Source organism: Clarias gariepinus, chromosome 4 (genome assembly GCF_024256425.1).
Source record: "Clarias gariepinus isolate MV-2021 ecotype Netherlands chromosome 4, CGAR_prim_01v2, whole genome shotgun sequence".
NCBI lineage: Eukaryota > Metazoa > Chordata > Actinopteri > Siluriformes > Clariidae > Clarias > Clarias gariepinus.
Genome location: NC_071103.1, coordinates 1,745,515 through 1,772,293, shown reverse-complemented (window position 1 = coordinate 1,772,293; position 26,779 = coordinate 1,745,515). Strand labels below are relative to the sequence as shown.

The 26,779-nt window shown below is 41.2% G+C and overlaps 2 protein-coding genes across 2 annotated transcripts in view; one reads left to right on the top strand and one right to left on the bottom strand.

Moving 5' to 3' along the window:
* Positions 1–26,779, bottom strand: part of cdkal1 (CDK5 regulatory subunit associated protein 1-like 1) — a 314,438-nt gene that overhangs the window by 240,383 nt on the left and 47,276 nt on the right. The window lies entirely within an intron of this gene.
* LOC128520161 (uncharacterized) lies at positions 11,518–16,116 on the top strand. The gene is made up of 4 exons (XM_053494249.1): positions 11,518–11,585; positions 12,257–12,326; positions 12,931–12,976; positions 13,754–16,116. The coding sequence occupies exons 3-4, from the start codon at positions 12,954–12,956 to the stop codon at positions 15,141–15,143; spliced, it is 1,413 nt and encodes a 470-aa protein (XP_053350224.1). The 5' UTR covers positions 11,518–11,585; positions 12,257–12,326; positions 12,931–12,953; the 3' UTR covers positions 15,144–16,116.

Here is a 26,779-nt window from a genome sequence, read left to right as displayed (position 1 = left end):
CTCCCGGTTTAAAGTGCGCATCTTTTCTCCGGGCATTGTAGTATCTAGCTTGTTTGGATTGTTGTTGTTTTACTCTTTGTTTCACCTCCTCCGTGATAAGTCGTTGTCTGTCCAGTAGTGAGTAGGCGGTGTGATCAGGTGTTGGAGGGTGATTCATGAGCCTTTCGAGTGGCCCTTTTAGTTGCCGACCCAGTGTGAGTTCTGCAGGCGTCTTTCCAGTAGTTTCCTGTTGGGCTGTATTGATGACGAATCTGAGCTCTGGTAACCATTGGTCCCAGTTTTGGTGATGGTCCCCGACGTATGAAGCAATCATTGTCTTCAGAGTTCGGTTAACTCGTTCCGTCAGGTTCGTTTGTGGGTGGTAGCTCGTAGTTAGCTTTTGGATGCTCTCCCAGGTTGGCAGAGGTATGCCAGCAGCTGCGACGTAAACTGTGGTCCTCGATCGGATACTAGATATTTGGGGACTCCCCATCTAGTAAAGATTTCTTCTCTTAGTACCTTCACCAGTTTTGGCGTCTTTACATCCCGGAGGGGAAACATCTCCACCCATTTGGTGAAATAATCTACCACCACCAGCAGATATTCATTTTGCCTTTTACTTCGGGGAAAAGGACCCATGATGTCCAATCCCACGGTGTGTCCTGGCTCTGGAACCTCCGTGCTCTGTAGTAGCCCACTAGGTCTAGTGTTTTCCATTTTATACTGTTGACAGACGCTGCAAGTTCTCACATAGTGCCAGCCGTCTTTCCGCACCGTGGGCCACCATGCCACATCTAGTAACCTCAGCAGGGTTTTTAGTTGCCCCAGGTGTCCTCCCAAGGGATTGTCATGATAGTAGTGTAAAAAGTTTTTTATTAATGACTGGGGGACAACTAGTTGAAATTTTTCTCCGTGTTTTACTGGTACCCGGTGATATAACGCCCCTTGATGATGTTCGAAAGAGACCCTCTGCTCTCTTGTGCTTCGTGGCTGGTCTTTAGAGAGCAGCTTCGTGATGGTGGGGTCCTTATGTTGGGCTTGAGTTATCTCGCACAGGTCGTTTGGTAAGTCGGATGAACATTTAGAGGTTGTGATGGCGAGACATGGAGCGGTGCCCACTTTCAACGGCGGGGGCGCCCGGGATAGCGCATCTGGTCCCAGATTTAAGCAGCCTTTTCTATGATGTACTGTAAAAACAAACTGTTGTAGGCGTAACGTCCATCGGGTGAGACGAGAGCTGGTTTTCGGGCAGTTGAAGGCCCATGACAGGGCGGCATGGTCGGTAAAGACCTCGAAAGCACGACCTTCTAGATAGTGCCTCCATTTTTCTACAGCCCAGACCACGGCCAAACACTCCTTTTCTGACGTGGAGTAATTCTGCTCAGCTCCTCTCAACATTCGTGAGCCGTAAGCTACTGCTCGCTCTCCTTCTGCTGAAGTTTGGGTGAGGATGGCTCCCAGGCCCACTTCGCTGGCGTCGGTGTGCAATTGGAATGGCAGATTTAGGTTCGGTTGTATTAGTACTGGTGGGTTTTGAAGTGCGTGTTTGATTACATCCATACTGTTCTGGCATTCTTCGGTCCACTCCCATTTTACTCCCTTCCTTTTTAAATTATTTAATGGAGCTGTTATGTCTGCAAAGTGGGGAATGAACTTGTGATACTAGCCGGCGAGACCCAGAAAATGTTGAAGAGATTTTAAGTCTTGAGGAGGAGGATATTCTGCCACCGCCTTTGTTTTCTCCGGGTCTAACTGCACACCTTCTTCAGAGATGACATGACCAAGGAACTTCAGCCGCCTTTTGAAGAAATGACACTTCTTCATGTTGAGGGAGAGATTGGCTTGGGTGAGTCTGGAAAATACGGCGTTGAGATGCATCCTATGTTGTTCTAGTGATTGAGAATAGATAATGATGCCATCTATATAGACAAAGCAATATTTTCCTCTTAGATCCGCCAAAACTTTCTCCATCAGTCGTTGGAACGTTGCAGCTGCATTTCTGAGTCCGTAGGGCATGGACCGGAATTGAAACAGACCTTTGGTAGTGATGAAGGCGGTCTTCTCACAGCTGTCTCTCTCCATCTCCACCTGCCAGTAACCAGATTGCAGATCCAACGTTGAGAACCAGGAGGCGCCATCCAGTGATTCAATGATGTCATGTATTAAAGGCATTGGATATGCATCAGGTTTGGTTTTGCTGTTCAATTTTCTAAAATCTACACAGAAACGGTAAGTCCCATCGGGTTTAGGTACTAAAACAACAGGTGACGACCATGACGAACATGAAGGTTCGATGATGTTGTCCTTCAGCATCTGGTCGACTTGATCTTCTATAATTTTTTTCTTTAAGGGTGATACTCGGTATGCTCTGGACCTAAATGGGGTGTCGTCCGATAAAGTGATTCTGTGTCTCTCTAATGCTGTTTTGCCCAAGATGTTGGAGGTGGTGCGGGGCCAAGCGGCCATTAGTTTCAGCAGCTCCTCTTCATTGTCGGTGTCCCAGGGTGTCACACTTTTTGTGTTTTCCTCCGCACATAGGAGATCATCAGGAGTCACAGGTAAGGCTAGATGCAGGTTAGCTGTAGCCGGGAGATGAGTATGTCTCCTTTAAGCTGACTTGAGTGGGGTTGGGACATTAGGAAGGGATGATATGTGACTCCCTCCTCTATTTTCAGCCCGTACTCCCCGCGTGCGACGTCCAAGGTGGCTCCTGTGGCTTTTAAGAAGTCCAGCCCCACGATCAGAGGGAAAGCCAGGTGAGAGTTGCTCATGACGTAAGTGTCCAGCTCACATTCGATAGTGTGCCAGATGTAATGAAGCCTTCTCTGGGTTTGCGCCTGGTGTGTTTTCCCATCAGCCATAACAAACTTTTGAGGAGAAGGAACATCACACCTGACTTCCTGTTTGCAGAGCTGCTTCCATAGATGTTCCCTCATCAGCGTGTAGGAGCTTCCTGTATCGACCACAGCATTCACCTTCCTTCCTTGCACTGTTACTGGAACCAGGAGAAGCGAAGGAGTTGCCAGAGGTTGAGCAATGGAGAGTCCCGCTGCGTGCTTTGAAAGAACTCGCTCACCTGCCTTCTTATGACTCTTTTCCTTGTTGTGCTGGGAGTCCACCTTCTGCCAGTAGTCTTTGGAGCTCTTGCAGTCTTTTTCCACCCTAGAACCTATCTTCACCAGCTGTTCCACGGTGTTCACTGTTCCTCTCAGACATCCTGCCACTCTTGGGTTGATGTTGTTCAGGATTCCCCCCACTAGTTCTTCCTCTGAGATATCAGGCTTCCACTTCATACAGAGGGCGCGGTAGTCATAGGCGAAGTCTCTAAGGCGTTGACTAGGCTGCTGTACTAGAGACCTTAAGTTTTCTTCAACTTCTGTGAGGTAGTCATCAGGTAAGAAAGCCGCCATAAATGCCTGTTTAAAAGACTTCCAGTCCTTTACCTTGCCTTTCTCTGCCTTCCACCAGCTCAGAGCAGCTCTCTTGCTCTCTTCCTCATAGATCTGATATTAACGTGTTAAATCTTTCCTGTTGCTATCTTCCTGTCTCCTCTTGCATCTGCTCCTTAAGGTGTGAACGCTCCCACGCTCACCTTCCTATTCTCTCTTCATGTCTCTCCCCCCCCCCCTCTCTCCCCCTCTGTCTCCTTCCCCCTCTCCCCCTAACTCGAGCCAACATCTTGTGATCTGTCTCTGGATGGACACCTCTCTATCTTCCTCTCATTTGATTCTTCAGGATCTCACCAGGACATTTACAATGGTTCATGTTCTTTGTAGTAACATATGTCTATGGCACAGGCGTTTGGTCAAACACATATAAACCCCATCTTTTGCTGTTAATAAACAGAGACCTTTCTGACAGACAACGTGTGTGTGTGTTTGACTGAGTCTCTCCTGGCGCCAGAGAAGCTTACCGAAGCACAGCGGACAGGCCGAGCAACTCGCCTCTCCTACTACGTAACTTTGAAAAACTTTACAGTAGGAAAGTAAAGAGGAGCAGTGGCGGACTGGCCATCTGGAGCATCGGGAGTTTTCCCGGTGGGCCGCTGGCCAATGTGGGCCAGCCCAGTCAGTACGCAAATATATGTATATTTAAAAAAATGACGGAAACCATAATATTGCATCTCTTTTCTATGCATATGGATGCGCAAGTGCGCCACCGACAAAGAGCGCGTGTTTATCTTACTGCGGATGCGGATGTATATTTACACAAAGAAAAAAGAAAAGAACAATAAGACAAACAACATATAAAACTACGTACTGTATAAAGACAATATTTTCAGTGTCCAGTAGCACCAGTCTCACAGAGACCCAGGAGGCTTATAAACAGTTTGACAGCAAAATAAGAAATTTTCGCAGTATTGTGATTGTGATTGTGATATATATATTTTATTTATTTAAAAAGATGCAAGACAATACTGCTAAAATATATCATTTACAGGCTGTTAGAAAATATTCTGTGCATTGTCTATTATTGAGTCACAAGGGTGCTAAACAGCATTTATCAGCATTTATTATTTAACAGCATTAAGTTATTCATATTAGTGTAAAGTTAGTGTGATTTTGAAAGTGCTTAACTCCACCTGGCACAGTTTCATCTCAGTGGAACAATCTAACTACATGTGAAGTGCCATTTGTCACAAGTATTTGCCCCTTCCTAATTTTTTTCTTTGCATATTTGTCACACTTGTATAGGTGGAATTTCACCTAAACACTTTATGAGGAAAAGACAAATTTGCCTTTTTTTGTGAGTTATCATGAACATTTTGCATGTTGGGGGTATCATCTTGATGCATTGTAAGACAAAAAACAATTGTAAAAACAATGCAATTTATGCTATCATAAGGAAAATATTAATTTCTTCCATTCCAAGGATTAAAAACGGCAACAATGTCAACTTTAGAATCTAGAATCCAGAAGAGTAAATTTACACAAATTTAAAAAGAGGCCTCAAAGTCTTCAGAAGAGCCTTAGATTCAAGAGCTTTTTAAAGCTTGGGGAGGTGCATTACAGTTCCTCTAAATGTATAGGTGAGAACAGCTGATTCACACTTGGGGAGAGTGAATAATTTGCATGTTGTCTGGCATTGTAAAGCTCACAGTGAAAATAAAAGAACAATAGGATTAATAGGAATAGGAGGCACTAAAGAGGAGGATTTTTATTTAGACTATAAAAAAATTAACCTGCGTCTATTTTTAGGCATGCCAGCTGCCACTTTTTAGTTTTCAATACAAATCTTATAATGCCCACATGACATGCTGGTGAGCTATCCTTGCCAATGATCCCGGGCTTGCACCCTGCGCTATAAAATACGAGTACGACGGCCATCCGCGGACAGCAGCTCCTGGCGCTGGCTCTTCTTTGAAGTCCCTGGGGCGCGTTTCATTTGCCCCGCTTGCATGCCGCATTTCCGCGTTGTTGTGCGCGCGTCTTACTCACACCGCGTAGTAAAATCCACTGTAAACCAACAAACCCCGAGTATTTTATAGAGCGGGTTGCAAGCCCGGGATCATTAGCAAGGAGAGCTCACCATCCGTGCCTACTGTAATTCCGCAGCCCTGCTTTTTCGCATATCTGAAGTGGAGGCCGCCTAACTAGTGAGCGAGGAGCGATATTGATTTGGGCGCACGCCGTGACAGGCTAAAAAACTATTGTTTTAAAAAATGTAACAAATGAGGACTCCGATTAATGTTTAAAAACTATACAGTAAAACTATATAGGACTACATGGCCTTTATAAGACTCAACTTTTATTTAAGCGCACTCACAATAATGAAAAAACGTTGTGATTTTGTAAATGTTTGAAAGCAAATAGGGTGCGATGTTCTGTATTGTTTTTGGTGAACTTGAGCGCGTCAGAAAATGAACGCAAACGTTTTTTTAAATGGTCAGAATCAGTCTGCTTGCTGTTTTCACGACGCGTTTATAATCATTAGTCTACTTCTGCCGGTGCGCTCTGGAAAACTTCATGCGTGCGGCTGAGCGCTGATTAAAACTATGGAGTAAATTAAAGAGGAGAATCACGATGCCGAATCGAAGTCCTGAGCCCAAACCTCATTTAAATTAAATTAACAAATATTATAAGTAAAAAAAAAAAACAATAGCCCACGTTTAGAAACCGTTTATTAATTCTTTCCAAAATGAGTTGGCCCGGTGTTATGCGCAGAGCGCCGGGAGATTTCCTGAAGCTCCGAAATCACTGGGGCATCTTTTCTAAATAGATGCTATCTTTAATAACTGATGGAGGTTTTGAGCTGTATACACACACATTTTACGCATTTCTGAGGGGTTTAAAACGACAATGATGGCCACAAACAGCAAATATGATGATTATTATAAAAAGCCCAAAGAACTTTGTGTTCATAAAATAATATTTACTTATGAATTTATATATATATATATATATATATATATATATATATATTTTTTTTTTTTTTCATTCATGTCTTCTGGTGATGTCGACACATTTTTACGTTTTAAATAAGATATGTTGGCATATTCACGAATCAGGACATTCGCATAGTTAACACTATCAGATAGTCTACTATCAGGACATTAAATTAATTTCAACACCATTTAAACCGAGACATTGCCATGTCTTTCATTGTTTTGTCCCTGTTACGACCCCTTAGTGTCTAGGTTTCAGGGCCGCAACAAAATAAAAATAAAAAAAAGGGAAACCTTTACAACCAGGTTTGAGTGTGCGTGGTCTTTTATTTTTACACACACACACATACACATACAGGAAGCTCTAGGCTTCAGGGTTGGGCCAAGGCCAAAACAATAAACAAAAACTTCCCCCTATCTCCTCCCGCAAGCTAACTAACCTACCAAAGAAAACTTTAAACAAAAATACATCAACTAACCTAACTTTCTAACTAACACAAAAACAGGAGAAAAAAATGGGTTTAAAGAAAACGGCACCCAACCCCTACTGCTTCCGAGGAGAAAAAAAAGTATATATAAACAAACGAAAAAACTATTTACAATATTTACAACAAAAGCAAACAAAGATAGAAACAAAGAAAACCAACAGTTATTTTCTAATTCACAAATACCGGCGCGACCCAACAGTTCGTAAGCCAACAACACAGCACACATCTCCAAATCTCAACAACGCGCCCTTCCGGGTTTCACTGGCCAGCTTAAAAGGACGCGCTTCTCCACGGCCAGCCAATCCCGTCGCACGTCACAGCACGCTCAATCAGGGCGGGACCTCCTGCAGCAAGGAGAGCGAGGGAGAGAGAGAAAGGCAGGGAGAGAGAGAGCAGCACCAGCAGCCACGCACGCGCACATACGTGCACTACAGCCGCACGTAACAGTCCCTGTTAAGACATTACAAAAACTATATAAGAAACTTATTGGGAATTTTAAAGCACGAATTTGGGCATCTCATTTCATCATTATGTATAAAATTCATGTTTGCTTTAGCACTGGAAACAATATTGTTTTAGGCTAAGTAATTATACACAGTACTTTGTTGTACAGTACTTGGTCCGGCTTTTAGATAAAGTCCTTCCATGCGCCATCTGGCGGATATTCAGTGAAGCACTACACATTTATTTAAATTCCAAAATGTTGCTTACGGCAAGTCGCGGCACGCCGCGCGCTAAATTGCGGCATCTCGCGGGAAAACACGCACAGTCTTAATGGCCACATCTGTATAGTAAACAGTACGTGCATGCACGGATGTTGATTATATCAGTAAGAGACGAGCTCTAAGACCCAGCAAGGGAGACGATTACCCACAATTCTGCAGCGCAAGAGAGAAAAAAAAACCTTGGCTCAGTTGTGATCATGTGATGCTCGGCATCAAAACAAGAAGCGCATGCATGATACATGATACGTGGTACTCGTAAACCAAGACTTGCTCATTTTTCAAGTCAAAATTTATAAAAAATCTTTGCTTGTCTTGCGGAACACTTGGAACCCGGGTAACTCGCAATCCGAGGTTCCACTGTACAAGGTGACACAGTGGTGTAGTGGTTAGCACTGTCACCTTGCATCTTCAGGGTCCAGGTTCGAATTACGGCCATGTTCATTCCCATCTCTGTGTGCATGGAGTTTGCATGTTCTCCACATGCTTGGTGGGTTTCCTCGGGTACTCTGGTTTCATTCCACAGCCCAAAGACATGTAGGTTAGGTTAATTGGCATTCCCAAAATTAGCTGTAGTGTATGAATGTGAGTGTGTGTGTGTGCCAAGTGATGGATTGGTACCCTGTCCAGGGTGTACCCCGCCTTGTGCCCTAAGTCTCCTGGGATAGGCTCCAGGCCCCCCGCAACCCTGATACCCATGATAAGTGTGAGTAAAACACATACAATTATATATAAAAAACAACAACACACAAGCCATTTTAAATAGGTGCATCTTAAGAATAAAGTCAGATAAACTTCAGTTAACTGGAATAATTAACTGATTTAATTAGTTAAAGCATTTAATTAACATTTTTTAAAGACTTTTAAAATAATATGTGCATTCATAGCTAAAACTGGGAAAAAAAAGTAAAAAAAAAATCTAACTGCTGAAGTATCAGAAAGGTAGTAAAACCACAAAGAATAAACCAATATTTTATTTATTTAAAATGATTATTAATGCATGACATAATGTGTGTAAAATAACCCTGGTGGTGAGGAAGGCGAAGAGGACAAAGACAGAGCAGAGGACAAAGTGGTGGAAGCTGAGAAAGGAAGAATATTGTGAAGTCTTTAGGGAGGAGTTGAGACAGGCTATGGGTGGTCAGGAGGTGCTTTCAGTTGACTGGACAACTACAGCTAATGTGATCAGGGAGACAGGTAGGAGGGTACTTGGTGTATCATCAGGTAAGGGGAAAGTGGACAAGGAGACTTGGTGGTGGAATGAGGAAGTCCAGGAGTGTATACAGGGAAAGAGGCTAGCTAAGAAGAAGTGGACACTGAGAGGACTGAAGAGAGTAGACAGAAGTACAGGGAGATGCAGAGTAAGGTGAAGGTAGAGGTGGCAAAGGCCAAACAAAGAGCATACGAGGACTTGTATGCTAGGCTTGACAGTAAGGAGGGAGAGGTGGATCTGTACAGGTTGGCAAGGCAGAGAGATAGAGATGAGAAGGATGTGCAGCAGGTTAGAGTGATTAAAGATAGAGATGGAAATGTACTGACAGATGCCAGGAGGGTGATGGGAAGATGGAAGGAGTACTTTAAGGAGTTGATGAATGAGGAAAACGAAAGAGAACAAAGAGTAGAAGAGGTGACTGTTGTGGAACAGGAAGTAGCAAATATTGGTAGAAGTGAGGTGAGAAGGGCGTTGAAGAGGATGAAGAGTGGAAAGGCTGTTGGTCCTGATGACATACCTGTGGAGGTATGGAAGTGCTTAGGAGAGGTGGCAGTAGAGTTTTTAACAAGTTTGTTTAACAAGATCTTGGAGAGTGAGAGGATTCCAGAGGAATGGAGGAGAAGTGTATTGGTGCCAATTTTTAAGAACAAGGGAGATGTGCAAAGCTGTGGCAATTATAGAGGTATAAAGCTAATGAGCCAGACAATGAAGCTGTGGGAAAGAGTAGTGGAAGCTAGGTTAAGGGCAGAGGTGAGCATTTGTGAGCAGCAATATGGTTTTATGCCTAGAAAGAGTACATCAGATGCAGTATTTGCTTTGAGGATGCTGGCGGAGAAGTACAGAGAAGGTAACAGGGAGTTGCATTGTGTCTTTTTAGATTTAGAGAAAGCGTATGACAGGGTGCCAAGAGAGGAGCTGTGGTATTGTATGAGGAAGTCTGGAGTGGCAGAGAAGTATGTTAGAGTGGTGCAGGACATGTATGAGAGCTGTAAGACAGTGGTAAGATGTGCTGTAGGTGTGACAGAAGAGTTTAAGGTGGAGGTGGGTCTGCATCAAGGATCGGCTCTAAGCCCCTTTTTGTTTGCTCTGGTGATGGACAGGATGACAGATGAGGTAAGACAGAAGTCCCCATGGACTATGATGTTTGCAGATGACATTGTGCTCTGTAGCGAGAGCAGGGAACAGGTGGAGGAAAATTTGGAGAGGTGGAGGTATGCTCTGGAAAGCAGAGGAATGAAGGTTAGCCGCAGCAAGACGGAATACATGTGTGTAAATGAGAGGGACCCAGGAGGATCGGTGAGGCTACAGGGAGCAAAGGTAAAGAAGGTGCAGGATTTTAAGTACTTAGGGTCAACGGTCCAGAGCAACGGAGAGTGTGAAAAGGAGGTGAAGAGGCGGGTACAGGCAGGTTGGAATGGGTGGAGAAAAGTGTCAGGTGTGTTGTGCGATAAAAGAGTATCAGCGAGAATGAAAGGAAAGGTGTACAGGACAGTGGTGAGACCAGCGATGCTCTACGGCTTAGAGACAGTGGCACTGAAGAAAAGACAGGAGGCAGAGTTGGAGGTAGCAGAGCTGAAGATGTTGAGGTTCTCTTTGGGAGTGACAAGGATGGATAGGATTAAGAATGAGTTTATCAGAGGGACAACCCACGTTAGATGTTTTGGAGATAAAGTCAGAGAGGCCAGATTGAGGTGGTTTGGGCATGTTCAGAGGAGAGATTGTGAATATATCGGTAGAAGGATGCTGAGGTTAGAACTGCCAGGCAGGAGGTCTAGAGGAAGACCAAAGAGGAGATTTATGGATGCAGTGAGAGAGGACATGAAGTTAGTTAGTGTGAGAGAAGAGGATGCAGAGGATAGGGTTAGATGGAGGCAGATGATTCGCTGTGGCGACCCCTGAAAGGGAACAGCCGAAAGACAAAGAAGATTAATGCATGACATAATTAACCACTTATATAATGAGTAACATAACTTACATAAATCAGAATCACTGGGCAGAAAAAAAGACACTTTAAAAAAATAAAGAGCAAAATGTTTCAAAATCAATATCAAAATTTCACTTTATTGCGTTTTTATGATATTATCAGAGTTTTTACTAGTTTAAATTTTTTGTAGATTATGTATAAGAGGCACAGCGTGTGTAAAAGCCACTGATCAGCTTGGATTGGTATGAGGCACTTCATGTTCTGGAGAAGCCATAATTAACTAATGCTAATCTAGGCTGAAAATGTGACACAAATAAATGACAGGTTTACAGTCTGTTTCTCTTCCTGCTTTAACAACATAAGCTGTTGCAAAAATAAGCTGCCGTGTCCTACAACAATGTCGTGCCAGAGAAAGTCAAACATGGCCAAATTCAAAGTCAGCAGAACTCTTTCTGAAAGATGAATCATCTGCTGAAGTCCCAAACTCTTTGGCTATTATTCAATTCCACTGGGGCTTGGTTATGTTATAATCTCACCATTATGCCCAGGAAACATGAAACTGTCAGACTTTGATGAAATAAATACATTTATATTGGAAATCGTAACCAAATGGCTTCATGTTGTTGGTCCTGTTGAGTAAAACATGGAGTCAAAGCTTGGCCTGATTTGGTCTGGTTATGTTGCCATCTGTAATAAATAGTGGATAAATAACCAAGAAGAGGAACCTGTACTCAGGAAATGCTCTATCAGTGTTTTTTAATCAAGACAGAGATCCTGTAAATCACATGATGCTGACATCTGCTTTATATACAGGCAGCGTGCTGTCCAGACCACATTTCTCTGGGGGAACAAAAGAAAAAGAACACCAACTCAGGTAGGTGATGAGTTTATTTGATTATGTAGATGTTTCAGATGGTTTCCTTCATTTATATCTTGCAGACATCATATTTTAGGGGGGGTGAGGGGTTGGTTACTGTGCAAAAGTCTTAGGCACTCTGTGTTTTTAGTACAAATGTTCCTATGTTTTTTAAACATCAGTATTCCACCACAAAATCAAATGTTTCATGTTGCGCGCAAAACCAGAAGCAGGTGCAACAGGCAAAGTTCTCAAAAGAACTGTTGGTGGTTCTGCAGGATGCTGCTTTTTTTTTTTTTCTTTTGAAAGCATACTGCATACATATTTGATTAGTTGAAATATTTAATCCTATTTTATGTGAAAGATGCTACAACTACCATTTTACGAGCAAACTTAATTTACCTTCACTCATTAATACAGAAACAATACTAAATACTAAAAAAGGAAAAGAAAATGCAATTTTGTGGGTATTTATCAGTTATAATTTAAAATGCTAATAATTCAGTTTTTTTTTTATCTGAATAAATGTCCTGTCTTTAAACAATTATATTTACATTTAGGCATTCGCCAGAAGCTCTTATCCACAGAGACTTAAAAAGTTTAGTTTTGGCTAAACATCTTATCTTTAAAGGAAAAATAGTTTTTATTCATTTTACCTTTTTATTTTCTGTACTGTTGTCTGTATATAGTGGGTGTGTGGAAGGGAAAATCACAGATATTTGGACAGCCACAGTCTGACTGCAAACCCTTTCATTACATGTAAGTCTACGTACATTACACTTCTGGTACAATTTGGCGAAACTCACATTTAAAAACCCTTTAAATAAAACCATATCCATATTTTGGGGTATTTCCGAGAGAAAACTTCACTTTCATCAAACACAGTTTTTTATACCTTTGCCAAGATTGTGTGTAAAAATGTTAATGCTATAAGTGAATCTTTACTGGCACAATCTGCTTAAATAGGATACATTTTTATTAAAACACTGTAAATATTTTGTCATATAAGTTCATCATTAAGACTCAGTGGTGATATTAGTATAGTCATCTGCTGCACAACGTTTATTATTTAATACTTCAATAATAGAGATTATGTAATAAACTGTTATTTCTATAGCCTCCACATTATTATTATTAACGAATTAACACTCCGGAGGAAATTACCATCTTTTACATGATTGTTATTTGTTTGTAAAAAAGGATTGCAGTCATCTTGCCCAAACAAGATGCTCTTGTGTTTGATGCGAACATTGAGTACATGCTCTGTTTTGCTTTGTAAAAGCCATCAGCAACTGCAACCTTGCCAGAGCATTCTGTGAAAAATTACTTCTTCTGATTTATTCTTTTGGTTTCTTTATACCAGACATCGGCAGCAAGATACTCATAATGGCACGATATTGTGCTCCGAGGTAAGTTCTCATCTGACATCTACAGCTGTGGTGAGAAATTTACATACACTCATCATAAACAGGAATGTCTCAGCAATAGTCAGCTTTATTTCATTAAACAGTTTTTTTTCTGGGGCAGAATAATTATACAACACACATCTGTAATAAAAAAAACAATGTGCACAATATAAAAAGTGCAACATAAAAAGTATGTGTGAGACAGCACTCATTGGCTTGAGCAACACACATCACAAACAGGATCTTAGTGCAAATCTGAGAAAAATAATGGAAGATTTACACAAGTCAGGAACATTTTTCAGAGCAAATTCTAAACTACTGAAGATTATGTATACAAGCAAAAATAATTTGGAGATGGAACCACATGGCCAAGGTCTGGAAGAAGAATCAAAAGGAGAACCTCAGTTCTGCCCAAGGGTTGTTGATAGCAACCAAAAGGTTAACCAATCTGTTAAAGGAGAATCATTTATATACATTTATATTAGGTGTGCTCTTTAGGCATTTTTGACTCTGTGTCTACATAGTAATAATAAATATAAAAATAAAACTTTATTTTTAGCACCAATCTGTTAGTGTTTTCTTCTTTTAAGATGTATGATGTACAATTAATCTGCTTTACATCCTGAAATCCTAATATAAATATAAATTATATATTATTATTATTATCATTTCATTATATAATATAAATCCTAATATATTCTAGCAGGGATAAAAACATGAACACAACCTCAGAATCTATAGTAACTTTTATAAATGCATAAAACTTGAATTTTTGTGTAGGAATGAAGACTTGAAGATGCCAAATGAAGACCAAATAAACAAAATCAGAACTAACAGCAAATCAAAAAAAGGGTTCATCACAAGATATTTTCTAAACACAAGGACTATAATTGATGATGACAGACTGAAGAGGATGGAGTTTGGAGAAAAGGACCAGAGCAAACCTCATAAAACCATATTACTTCTTGGAGAAACAGGAGTAGGGAAGTCGACGCTAATCAACGCCATGGTCAACTACATGCTGGGTGTTAAAAGTGAAGACAGAATCTGGTGTGAGATCATAGAGACAAAAGAAAATCAAACAGATTCTCAGACAAATGCAGTCACAGTGTATGATGTGTTTATTAATCACAGCTCGTTCTCTCTGACCGCCATCGACACGCCTGGGTTTGGAAGAACTAGTGGTATCGAGATTGATTTAAATATTGCTGAAAGTTTACACGAGTTATTTAAATCTAAAGATGGAGTTCATGAAATTGATGCAGTGTGTCTTGTCGTGTCATCAAACACCACTCGACTCACTGACAGACAGCTGTATATTTTTGATTCTGTTCTTTCATTATTTGGCAATAATGTGGAGAAAAACATTGTTGTGTTCATCACACACGCCACCACAAAACCTAAAAATGCCATTAAGGCCATTAAACAGGCCAACGTTGTGTGTGCAAAGACTGATAAAGGAGATCCCGTGTATTTCAAGTTTAACAACTGTCACTGTGAAGACTTTGATGATGAGGAAATATTCAGTGATTACACGGTAGCGTGGGATCAGTTCAACGCATCCATTAAGGACTTTCTGGCTTTTATTAATGAAAGGCCAAGTGTAAGTCTGAAGATGATTCAAATTGTATTGAAAAAACACAAACAACTAACAGCATCCATCAACAATATAAAGGATCGAATCACGATGGCAGAACACAAACAAATAGAGCTTAAGCAGACAGAAGCATTTTTACAACAACTTGAGAAAGAAAAAAAGGAAAATAAAAAAGGCCTTCAATATATGGTAGATGAGCCTTACAAAGAGAAGGTGCCTATAGAATGTGAGTGGTGGAACTTTGGAAGCAAAGAGGCTACATGCTGCAGTGTGTGTGAGGAGAACTGTCACTACCCAGGATGCTGGTGGGTCAGAGATCTTTCTAAGTGTAGTGTCATGTCTGAGGGTAAGTGCACAGTGTGTACTGGAAAGTGTCACTACTCTGCCCATGTCAAAGAGAAGAAAATCTATGTGGTGAAGACAAGGAAAGTCAATAAGACTTTGGAAGAACTGAAAAGAAAATATGATAAAACATTTGTAGAGATAAAGAGTTTAATAAGCAAATTAAAATCTGAAAAAGAAGAAAAAGAAAATATGATTAAACCATCCAGTACTCTGCAGAAAATTTGCTAAATCATATGAACACATGTAAGCTTTCGCATCAGACATGATTAATCATTTTTAAAATTATTTAGTATTTTGTTTCCATACATACACAAAAATACTTTCATTATCTTAATTATGATTATCTTCTTTAAATAATTCTTTTAAGCCTTAGTTTGTTTCTTGTTTTAAACGTTAATTTGTAAAACTGCTTAAAAAAACTCTTTATGCCCTTAGGATTAATAAGCTTTGCTGTTTACAAATGTATTACATTGGTATGTCTTTTATTCAAAATCAATATACAGTATTTTGGTATTTACCATTTGTAATGATGTTACAGAGTATTTGGGTACAATTGTTTTCTGAATGTTTTTGATGATGTAAAACATAACTTGTTTGTTGTTATCATATCAACCAAAAACCATGATATAACTCATAAAAGAAAATAATTATCATAACATGACAATAACAAGTAATGTCTTTCTAGAATTCATCAGTTTCCCGAAAGCCTCTTATCGCTAAATTGTACCTTAACCTCTTTCTTAACGTTATGGCCTGATTCCCGAAACGTTCATACTCTAAGTATCTCTTAGGTAAGTCACACGTTCGTAAGGTTGGTCTGGACCAACCTTAACTCATTCTTAGTGTAGTTTCAGCTCAAGACGCTAGTCACCGCCACTGTGCCGTAGTCTTTATATATCAGTGGTGTATGCAAGCACATTATGGCATATTATCAAAGTCGTATTAATGATGGAATATACTGTAGGCCAATTTAAAATTTTATTTTATATCATTGTCATTTTTCATTATTTCATAATGTGACTATTGCATTAAAATTGGCAATCACTTTTAATATTGAACAAGTGGCAAACAATTTTCTCAGTGATACAGCGCCGTCCATGGGGCCATGTGGTTCATGTAAATGTTTTCTTTAAGCAAAACTTCAGCCCTTTTCATATTTTGCCTGAGATGGATATTTTTACCTTGCTTGTAAAAATGTTAAAATTTTTTGGAGGCCCTTGCGGAAGCTGGCGGACCTTGCAGAACTTCGCGGAATGTTAGCGGAATGTCGGCGGGCAATTGCGGCAGCTTACGGTGCCTAACACCGCCTAGGTGAGATAGGAGTATTAAACCACTACTTTGTCATCTCATCGTATTCATTCCATTCATTGCGCTATACAACACCAACAACTGACATGCTTTACAAGTTTCACCAGTTTCTGAAGCTGGTGAAGAGTGCTGTTAGCTGTTTGTCAATCTACTATGATTGTATACCCGGTTTGTTTTACCGCCATTACAATATTACATGAAAATATTAGACAGTTCGGTGATTTATTTTATATATTTGTCTATTATGGCATGCTATTAATAAGTTAACCCATGTCGAAATAAACAGTATTGAAAGATTTTTCTGCAATGTTTAATTTGCATAGAAAGTGCCATCTTTCTTAACGCTGTCATGCAAAACAAGTGAAAAATCGATTCCTGAGCAACCAATGTCAGCTAATTCAGTATCTTTACTGTAGACAGCGCCTTGTAACGTTGGACGAAAGAGGCAGCAACTTAAGAAGACTCCTAAAAGACAGTTCGGGAAACACACTTAGAAAAGTAATCAACTTACGTAAGATATATCTTCAGAGTCTTCTTAGCGCGCTAAGAGTGGGAAACCGGCCCTGCTTTTCCTTGAAATGTGGTGTTGGGAAAAAATAAAAAATAAATCAACCACTTATAAAATATTCAGAATTCAAAGAAAATTTAATATAGATTTTTAATTAGTTTTGCCCTTTTTTTTTTAGCAATTTATTTTTGGGGATTTTGTTGGTGTATGTCTGCCTAACGATTCTGATTATATAAGTTTTGTTACTCATTATTCAAGTGCTTATAAGATGTTATGCATTAATAAAAAATATATAAGATATATAATAAAGTGTTTTCTACGGCTTATTGGATGATTACATGAGCAGGTGTCCCTATTAAAATATATGATAAATAAATATGTGCTGTGTATGTATTTGCATTCTAAGTTACTTTACAAAAAATGGAAACAAATTGTCTCTCTTATTGCTAATGCTAAAGGAGACATACTTTTTATTATTGTGAATTATTTTCAAGTGCAACTAATTTAGAGGTTTAGAGAGGTTTAGGGACAAAAATATCCCTGATTCATTTTAATGTAACAGGAGTATTATTTATGAGGTCTATGAAATATGCAAAATAATAATATAATAATATAAATAATATAAATAATATATAAAAAAAATGTGTTTCTTTTCATTGTTTAATTTATTTTAAAAACTCCCATTTGAAAACACAGCACATAGGGTTACACAGTACAGGCCAAAAGTTTGGACACACCTTTCCATCTATCTGTCAATGTTTTTTCTTTATTTTCATGACCATTTACATTGGTAGATTCTCACTTAAGGCATCAAAACTATGAATGAACACATGTGGAGTTATGTACTTAACAAAAAAAGATCTCCACAGTCATCTGACCTGAACCCAATCGAGATGGTTTGGGGTGAGCTGGACCGCAGAGTGAAGGCAAAGGGGCCAACAAGTGCTAAACACCTCTGGGAACTCCTTCAAGACTGTTGGAAACCATTTCAGGTGACTATCTCTTGAAGCTCATCGAGCGAATGCCAAGAGTGCTCTGATTACTGCTTCGCACAAAGGGTGGCTATTTTGAAGAAACTAGAATATAAAACATGTTTTCAGTTATTTCACCTTTTTTTTGTTAAGTGCATAACTCCACATGTGTTTATTCATAGTTTTGATGCCTTTAGTAAGAATCTACCAATGTAAATAATCATGAAAATAAAGAAAACACATTGAATGGGTGGGGGTGTGTCCAAACTTTTGGCTTGTACTGTAGATATATATATATATTATAATCTCACTTTCACACTCTGAGTCCTGGAATATACCCGTTCCATCAAGGAAGAAACCCTACATAGATGTAATAACCTGGTGATTCAGTACATTTTATTTCCACATAACGTTACTGAGTCTAGACTTGAACAACTGAAGCAGCCCCAGATCATAACACTGTCTCCAGAGGCTTGTACAGTGGACACTATGCATGATGGGTGCATCGATTCATGCACTTTCCTTTTTACTTTGACACGCCCTTAGCTCTGGAATAGACCAGAGCTATAACTCTGATTTCTACTATTCCTACTGCATTTTTTTTGCACATGCAGCCTAATCAAACTTGTAAATTATCTCCAATCACAGTCATGCAGGGTGGTTTTCTTCTGTGAAGTTGTGGGTTCAGTAAAAAAGACAATGACACTGATCTAAGCCAAAAATCCATGGATGTTCACCTCCCTTATATAAAATGGCACTGAATTAGCATATGATTTACACAATTTCCTGTCTCTATAAAATTACTAACAATATCTTATACAATGAATGATGTGTAAATTATTGTTGTACCATATTGTTTATGGGAGAATTGAAAAGATTTTCTTGATAACTCACTGCAGAATCCCTGTATGTGTGGGTGTTGGTGTCGCTTAAAATGGATTTCCATCAGTTAAATTTCAGAGGGCCATCTAAGAGTTTGATGCAGATATGAAATTGAAGAATAAGGGATTGCCCTACTGTCTACTGAAGTAAAAGAATCAACTAGTCATGTCCTGGAAGATACATGCACATTCAACTTTGGGCTGCATGCATGCCACATACATCAAAATATATCTTCATAACCATGACAACATACCCCCAGATTGTCAGCTCAGCAAAGATTTTTGTATATATTTTAGATAAAGCGTAATATTATTCAATCAATCAATTAGGCAATGGATTTTACTGACAGTGAATGTTGGAATGGCGAACCCCAAGCAGTGGGAGAATTCAATACAGGAAATTAAATGTTAGCATAATGCCTTGGAGCTACTTGTTGCAGAGTAGATGCAGGCAGCTTTGCTGTAAGATGCATGCACACAAAGCCTCATCCTGTGTCCCCATACAGGACCTGAGATTCCTGTTTTGTGTACGGAGTCCAGGATTGTCACATGATAAATATGCAGGTTTACAGTTAGCCTAGAGCCCTTTTAGCTTTCTTTACAGATTTGATTGCGACAGTAACAGTCCTAGATTTAACATTAATGGGAATTGCCAGACCCTCTTATCCAGAGTGATTTTTTTTTTTTCATTTATACAACTGAACAGTTAAGGGGTCACGGGCCTCACTCAGTGGTCCAGCATTAGCTGTTTGATGCTGTTGGAATTTAATGCATCTGGTAATCTATAGTCCATCATCTTACCCAGTGAGCCACCACTGAGACAAGGATGTATGGTGCACTAAACATCAGGAATGGAAATCAATAGGGAACACGTCATACAATGGCCATACCCAGGTGCCGATTCGATCATATTATGGATTCTATATATTATTCTTTTTAGGTTTTGTTACAATTTTAAACAAATTTATCAAATAATTTACTCCTACTACACAGGATGCCAATGTGTAAATAATTTAGAGCACCACCTGTTGAATACTAAAATCAGTGTGACCGCACATGAAATGCAAAAAAAAAAAAAATAATGATATGGCGTGAGCCAAACACAGTACAGTTCCAAAACACACCCATCTCAGATGTGTCTATATGTGTTTGTCGATGGCAGAGGTGTCAGGTAACGAAGTACAAATACTTTGTTACCTTACTTAAGTCAAAATTTTGGGTATCTATACTTTACTGAAGTAATTATTTTTCCGCCGACTTTTTACTTCTAGTCTATACATTTTCACGCAATTATCTGTACTTTCTACTTCTTACATTTAAAAAATAGCCTTGTTACTCCTATTTTATTTCAGCTTGTCAGTCAAAAAAAAAAAAACACAAACAAACAAACAAAAAAAAAACATCCGAATAAATCGTGCGATCCGGAAGGAGCGAATTTGATTGTGGTTGGATGAGAAGTATAAACATACCATTCCAACACCCTATTGGTTGGTACGCAATCCATCACACCTGCACATGATACACATCACACACTCCAGCAAGGATGTTTAAATAAATTAGAATTTTCGGTTGATAACGTTGTGATAAGTAGACGAAGATGTCCGTGATAGAGACTCAAGATTCGAGCGAAATGTCACAACCAAGCATCAGCGAGGAGGTTGGTAGCCAGGAAGACCAGTCAACTCTTATACATCCCTGGCCAAACCTAGAAGAATTTTTCAAAATATTCGGATGCAGAAACAGCTTCTTTCGAATGCTCTGCAAGCTCTGTGCACCCAAGTACCACGAGCTAATAGCTATCAAAAACCCGCGGTCTAATTAAAAAAAGCATACTGAGGTATGTTGGAACAACACATTTTTCTTTTTTTTATGAGGTTTTAGTGCAGTATATAGGCCCATGGCACAGCCTAATACCGCTATCTCACCTACGCGGTTTCGCGCGCTGGCGTTCAGTGAAGTTCTGTAGGGACCGCAAGCTTCCCGAAACCGCGTAGGTGAGATAGGGGTATAAGCTTTTATCCTTAATCCTACTTTCCTCCCTTACGTTACTTTTACTTTTATACTTAAAGTAGTTTTGAAACCAGTACTTTTACACTTTTACTTAAATAAAAAGCTTGAGTTGATACTTCAACTTTTAAAGAAGTCTTTTTAAACCCTAGTATCTATACTAAGGAATGTGGATACTTTTGACACCACTGGTCAACGAGGTATAGCTCGTCTACCTTAGAAAATAAAAAAATATCCATCAAATTTACATATAGTGTACACAGTTATCAGAATATGTAATGCAAAGTTACATACAAACAGGGATACCACGGCACCATGGGTTAAATTGTCAATTATCAGCTTTTCACATCAAATTAGTTCATGTTTCCCTTTTCTCTTCATGTCCAATAAAGAACAAAAAAAGCTGGCATAAACTTCTAAAATGATCCCCAAACTCAGTTTATTCACAAAACAACAAAAATAGTTTAAAATCATACTAAAATAAAAAAAATAAAAAATAAATCTTCACCAGCTCCACGGGACACACCACTTGAAAATATTTGTATTTTTTTTCATGAAAACGTCTTATGTGTATGGTTAAACAGCACTTACCTTTGAGTGACTCCGAGATGACTAACCAAACAACCTAGGAGAAAGCAGAACCTGACTGATTTGTGACGCAGAGTCAGCGTGAATGGAATCCATATGCAACTTTATTGAAAACGAACACATAAACAAACAAATCAGGGTTAAACTGGGGCAATAAGAACAGTGTAGACAAACCAGAATCAGAATCAAAGTCCAGGCAAGAGGGTCGTGGCAGGGTTGGTCCAATAGAGCAAATCCAATAAACAGAAGCGTGGGTCAAAAGGCAGGCGGCAGGCAGGCAGAGTACAAAACAATCCAGTTGGCAACAAGAGATGAAAGCAGGGATAAACGCTCAGAAATGTCAGCAGCAGCGAAACAAGACTTTGCGAGGTGGTGAGAGTAATCGTGTAATTTAAAGTCTGTGGGTAATTGCTGACACCTGGGCTGGTAATCAGCCCCAGGCACGGGATTGTGGGTAATGGAGTCCTAAAGAGACTAGAACTCCGGCGATAACCCCCTCTGGTGGTGATCGGAGGGAGTCACAGAGAGTGAATTCGTGACAGAGCCCCTCCACCATCCCCCCCACCATCCCCCCCCTTCCGCGAGCGGCTCCTGACGCGAGGAGGCAAACGACGGGACCTCTCACGAGGTCTCGGGGCAGGCCGGTTCGGATGGGAGTTATGAAAGTCATTTACCAGACTGGGGTCAAGGATGTCCTCTGCATTCACCCATGAGCGTTCCTCTGGTCCATACCCCTTCCAGTCCACCAGATACTGAAGACCTCGGGCCCGGCGGCGTGAATCCAGGATTTCGTGGACCCGGTAGGCCTCCTCGTCATCGATGATGAGTGGAGGGGGTACTCTGATCACCAACCACCTCCTGGTCCTCCCCTCCTCTCGGTCCACCAGCAGGCTTGAGCAGAGAGACATGAAACGTGGGTGAGATACGGTAATTTCTAGGCAAAGCCAATCTAAATGAAACTGGGATTATTTACTTAATTATGTTGAATGGACCCACATACCTGGGACTGAGCTTCTTGCATGGGAGCCGGAGGCGAAGATCTCGGGTAGACAGCCATACCCACTGACCAGGATGGTAGGCTGGGTTAGGATGTCGATGGCGGTCAGCCTGCTCTCTGGTGCGGTGAACAGCTCTCTGGAGATGTACATGAGCCTGTTCCCAAGTCTCCTCACTCCGGCGGAGCCGACGGCCGGGAGTTCAGAGGACTCGCCAGACCAGGGGAAGAGTGGTGCTTGAAATCACAGAATGCATTAGAATGGGGTGAGGTTGGTTGAGGGCTTACGAAGAGAGTTCTGAGCGTATTCGGCCCAAAGGAGGTAACGGCTCCAATCTGTCTGGTTCCGTTGGCAGTATGATCTGAGGAGGCAAGTTCTTGGTTTAACCTCTCAGCCTGGCCATTGGATTGCGGATGATAACCAGATGTAAGGCTGACATTGATGCTGAACAGTTCACAGAATAAGGCCCAGACTCAGGAGGTAAATTGGGGACCACGGTCAGAGAGGATATCTTCGGGGAGGCCATAGAATCGAAAAACCTGGTTGCACAATGCCTCAGCCATCTCGAGTGCAGAGGGTAATTTGGGTAGAGGGATGAAGCGACAGGCTTTTAAAAAGCGGTCGATGACAGTGAGAACTGTGGTATACCCTGAGGAGGGTGGTAGATCCGTGACGAAGTCAATGACAATGTGAGACCAGGGACGTCGAGGTATGGGCAGCGGTTGGAGGAGGCCGGCAGGGAGTTGGTGAGTGGACTTGGAGGTGTTGCAGGTGGAACAATTTTTTCAAAGGAGATGGTGTCAGTCTGGAGTGAGGGCCACCAGTAGTGGCTGGTAAGGAGTTTGGTGGTGGCAGTGATTCCAGGGTGACCTGAGCTGGGCGTGGAATGAACCAACTGAAGGAGTCGTTGTCTCAGGGTTCTCGGTACATAGGTGCAATTAGGTGGGCACTCAGGTGGGGAAGGATCAGTTAGATGGGCCTCGGAAATCTCTGTTGTGATGTCCCAATGTACTGGAGCCACAATGATGCTGGGAGAGAGAATGGGTTCATGGGTAGAGGGAGATGTGAGTGAATCGTGAAGACGTGATAGAGCATCGGCTTTAGTGTTCTGGGAGCCCAGACGGTAGGTGACTGAGAAATTAAAACGCGAGAAAGAACAGAGCCCATCTGGCCTGCCTGTGGTTGAGTTGTTTGGCTGATCGAAGGTACTCCAGGGTGCGGTGATCTGTGAGAACGGTGAATGGATGTTTTGCACCCTCTAACCAATAAGCTATTCCTCGAAGGCGGCCTTCATGGTGAGTGACTCCCGGTTGCCGACATCATAGTTCTGTTCAGTGGGGGTGAGTTTGTGAGAGAAGAAGGCGCAGGGATACATTTTAGGAGGGTTACCCTGTCTTTGGGAGAGTACTGAGCCAATGCCCGTACTTGAGGCATCTACCTCCACTATGAACTCCAGGTCTGGGTCAGGGTGATGTACAATGGGAGCCGAAGTGAACCTGTTCTTGAGTTCTCGGAATGCTGTGAGGGCCGGCGGTGTCCAGGAGAGGCGCTGTTTACCTCCCTCGATCATAGACATTAAGGGTGCGGAGATGGAGCTGAAGTTGCAGATGAAGCGACAGTAGAAGTTAGCGAACCCCAGGAAGCGCTGAAGTTCCTTGATCGCGGTGGGTTGGGGCCAGTTAACAACAGCACGTACCTTGGAGTCCTCCATGGCGACTTCCTCCGGACTGATGATGTAGCCCAGGAATGACATCTTGGTCTGGTGAAACTCACACTTCTCAAGCTTTGCATATAGTCGATACTGTATGAGGACTGATCGGACATGATTTACATGATCGTGGAAGGAGTCTGAATAGATAAGGATATTATCAATGTAGACGATGACCCAGCGGTTGAGCATGTCCCTGAAGACATCATTAATGAAAGCCTGAAACACAGACAGACTTTTTGACCAGTTCGAAGGGCATAACGAGGTACTCGTAATGACCAGTGGTGGTTTAAAAGCCCGTCTTTCATTTGTCACCCTCCCTTATGCAAATGAAATTGTAGGCTGCGTAAAACAAGACTTCGCGAGGTGGTAAGAGTAAGCGTGTAATTTAAAGTCTGTGGGTAATTGCTGACACCTGGACTAGTGATCAGCCCCAGGCACGGGGTAATGGAGTCCTAAAGAGACTAGTATTGCGGCGATGGCTCCCTCTGGTGGTGATCGGAGGGAGTCACAGAGAGTGAATTCCTGACAGATTCATGCCTGCCTAACTCGTCTATTTCCAGGCTAAAATAACTAGGTTTGGTTGGCCTGCATTGGGGAAATGAGCATATTAGATGCCATGGGACCATAGCCTACAGTATCTCCACACCATCTTTACTATTCATTTCTAAATCACAGTATAAGCCTTTAAGATTAACTTTGTAACATTTCCTCTTCCTTTTTCCTGCTCTTTTTTATGTAGATGCAATTTTACCACTGCTTAAATACCATGATTAATTCTCGCTCCTCGTTGAGCTCACACTGTTTTTTCCCCACACGGCTCAAGCTCCTCCATTCCACATCAGCCTGCTTTACGGAGCTCTCTCTCTCTATTTCCACACCGGGTCTGTATGCTCCTGCTTCCCTGCAAGGCTCAGGTTTCTCACGCCGGCATACTTCTCTGGCTACGCACCCACTCTGTGTGCTTCCTGCGAACCAAACGTCATACACACTGCCCCTACCCTCAACACACTTGTGCCAGCACTCTGTGCTTTTGCATTATCAGAGAGACCTTTTCTTACTCACATCGCAACGCAGAACTCACGCCAAGGCATTAAACTACCACCCTGTTGACTTAGTAAGTCACAAGCACTCAAAACTCCACTTCTACCCGTAATCAACTGTCAACATATGCTTAGATCCACCACGCCCCCTACCGAGCCTGACAGAATAAACTGGCCAAAGGAATGGATCCAGCAGAGGCAGCTCACCTGAGTAGGGCATTGGAGAACCAAGGAGCTCTCTTAGGTACTCACCATATATTGATCATACTCAATTACTCAGACCCGATGCTTTTTCCCGCCCAGGAGCCACGCCTTCCTGCTCCACCTACCTTTCATGGGAACCAGGCACGTGTCGTTCTTTTCTATCTCAATGCTTTCTTGTTCTAGGACTGCAGGACATGTTATTTCCCAAAGAGCATTCCAAGGTCGCCTAGATTATCACCCTCCTTACTGGAAAGGCAAAAGAGTGGGGGACAGCATTATGGGATGCCCAAGTTCCATGCTGTTTCACATATAAGACCTTTACTGATGAAATGAGTTTCAATCTGTCATTTATAGGGCATCAGATGGCAAGCCAAATACTCGCCAGGGTGTCCGTTTCGTCTCTGACTATGCCATACATTTCAGGACCCTGGCTTCCTCATGTGACTTGGATGAAAAGGCCCTTTTCGACTGCTTCCTCCATGGACTCTCAAACCCAATTAAAGATGAGCTGGCGGCTCGGGAGCTTCCCTTGGATCTGCAGGGGCTCATTGATCTAGCAACCAGCATTGATGTCCGGAGACTGACTCGGCGAAGAAAACAGCAGCCATGTCTCGCACCACACACATCGCTACCTGCCTTAGTCACACCCGGGACATCCCCTGAACCCATGCGTCAGCGCCGCAGAGACAACAGCCATGTTGTGCGATCCTGCCCACTAAAAGGGCAAACATATAAAGCAACCCGCTTCTCCTACTACGTAACTTAAAAAAAAACTTTATATTTATACACTCTGTTTAAACGTCACACTACCCGTAATAAAATAAAGAAGCTTACAATGTCAGCTTCACCTCGATACGCTTTGTTTGTTCACTAACTGTAACTTACAGATGTGGCCATTAAGACTGCGTGTGTTTTCCCGCGAGATGCCGCAATTTAGCATGCGGCGTGCCATGACTTGCCGTAAGCAACATTCGGGAATTTAAATAAATGTGTTGTGCTTCACTGAATATCCGCCAGATGGCGCATGGAGGGACTTTATCTAAAAGCCGGACAAAGTACAGCGAAGAATTGTGTATAATTAGTTAGCCTAAAACAATATTGTTTCTAATGCTGAAGCAAACATGAATTTTATTTTGTTTTACAACAGATCTTTCATGATGAATGTGTGTATATGTGTCTTCATATTATTTTCATAATGATGAAATGAGATGCCCAAATTCGTGCTTTAAAATTCCTAATAAGTTTCTTATATATTTTTTGTAATGTCTTAACAGGGACAAAACAGTGAAAGACATGGCAATGCCTCGGTTTAAATGGTGTTGAAATTAATTACATTTCCTGATAGTAGGCCATCTGATAGTGTTAACTATGCGAATGTCCTGATTTGTGAATATGCCAACATATCTTATTTGAAACGTAAGAATGTGTTGACATCAACAGAAGACATAAATGAACTATATATATATTATCATATTAAGTAAATATTATTCTATGAACACGAAGTTCTTCGGGCTTTTTATAATAATTATTATATTTGCTGTTTGTGTCCAGCATTTAATAATTATTTTATCCATTATTTAACCATGGCTGGAAATAATAGCTGGAACGTGATGTGATTGTGAATTTATGACTGAAATAAAGCAGTTTGTCT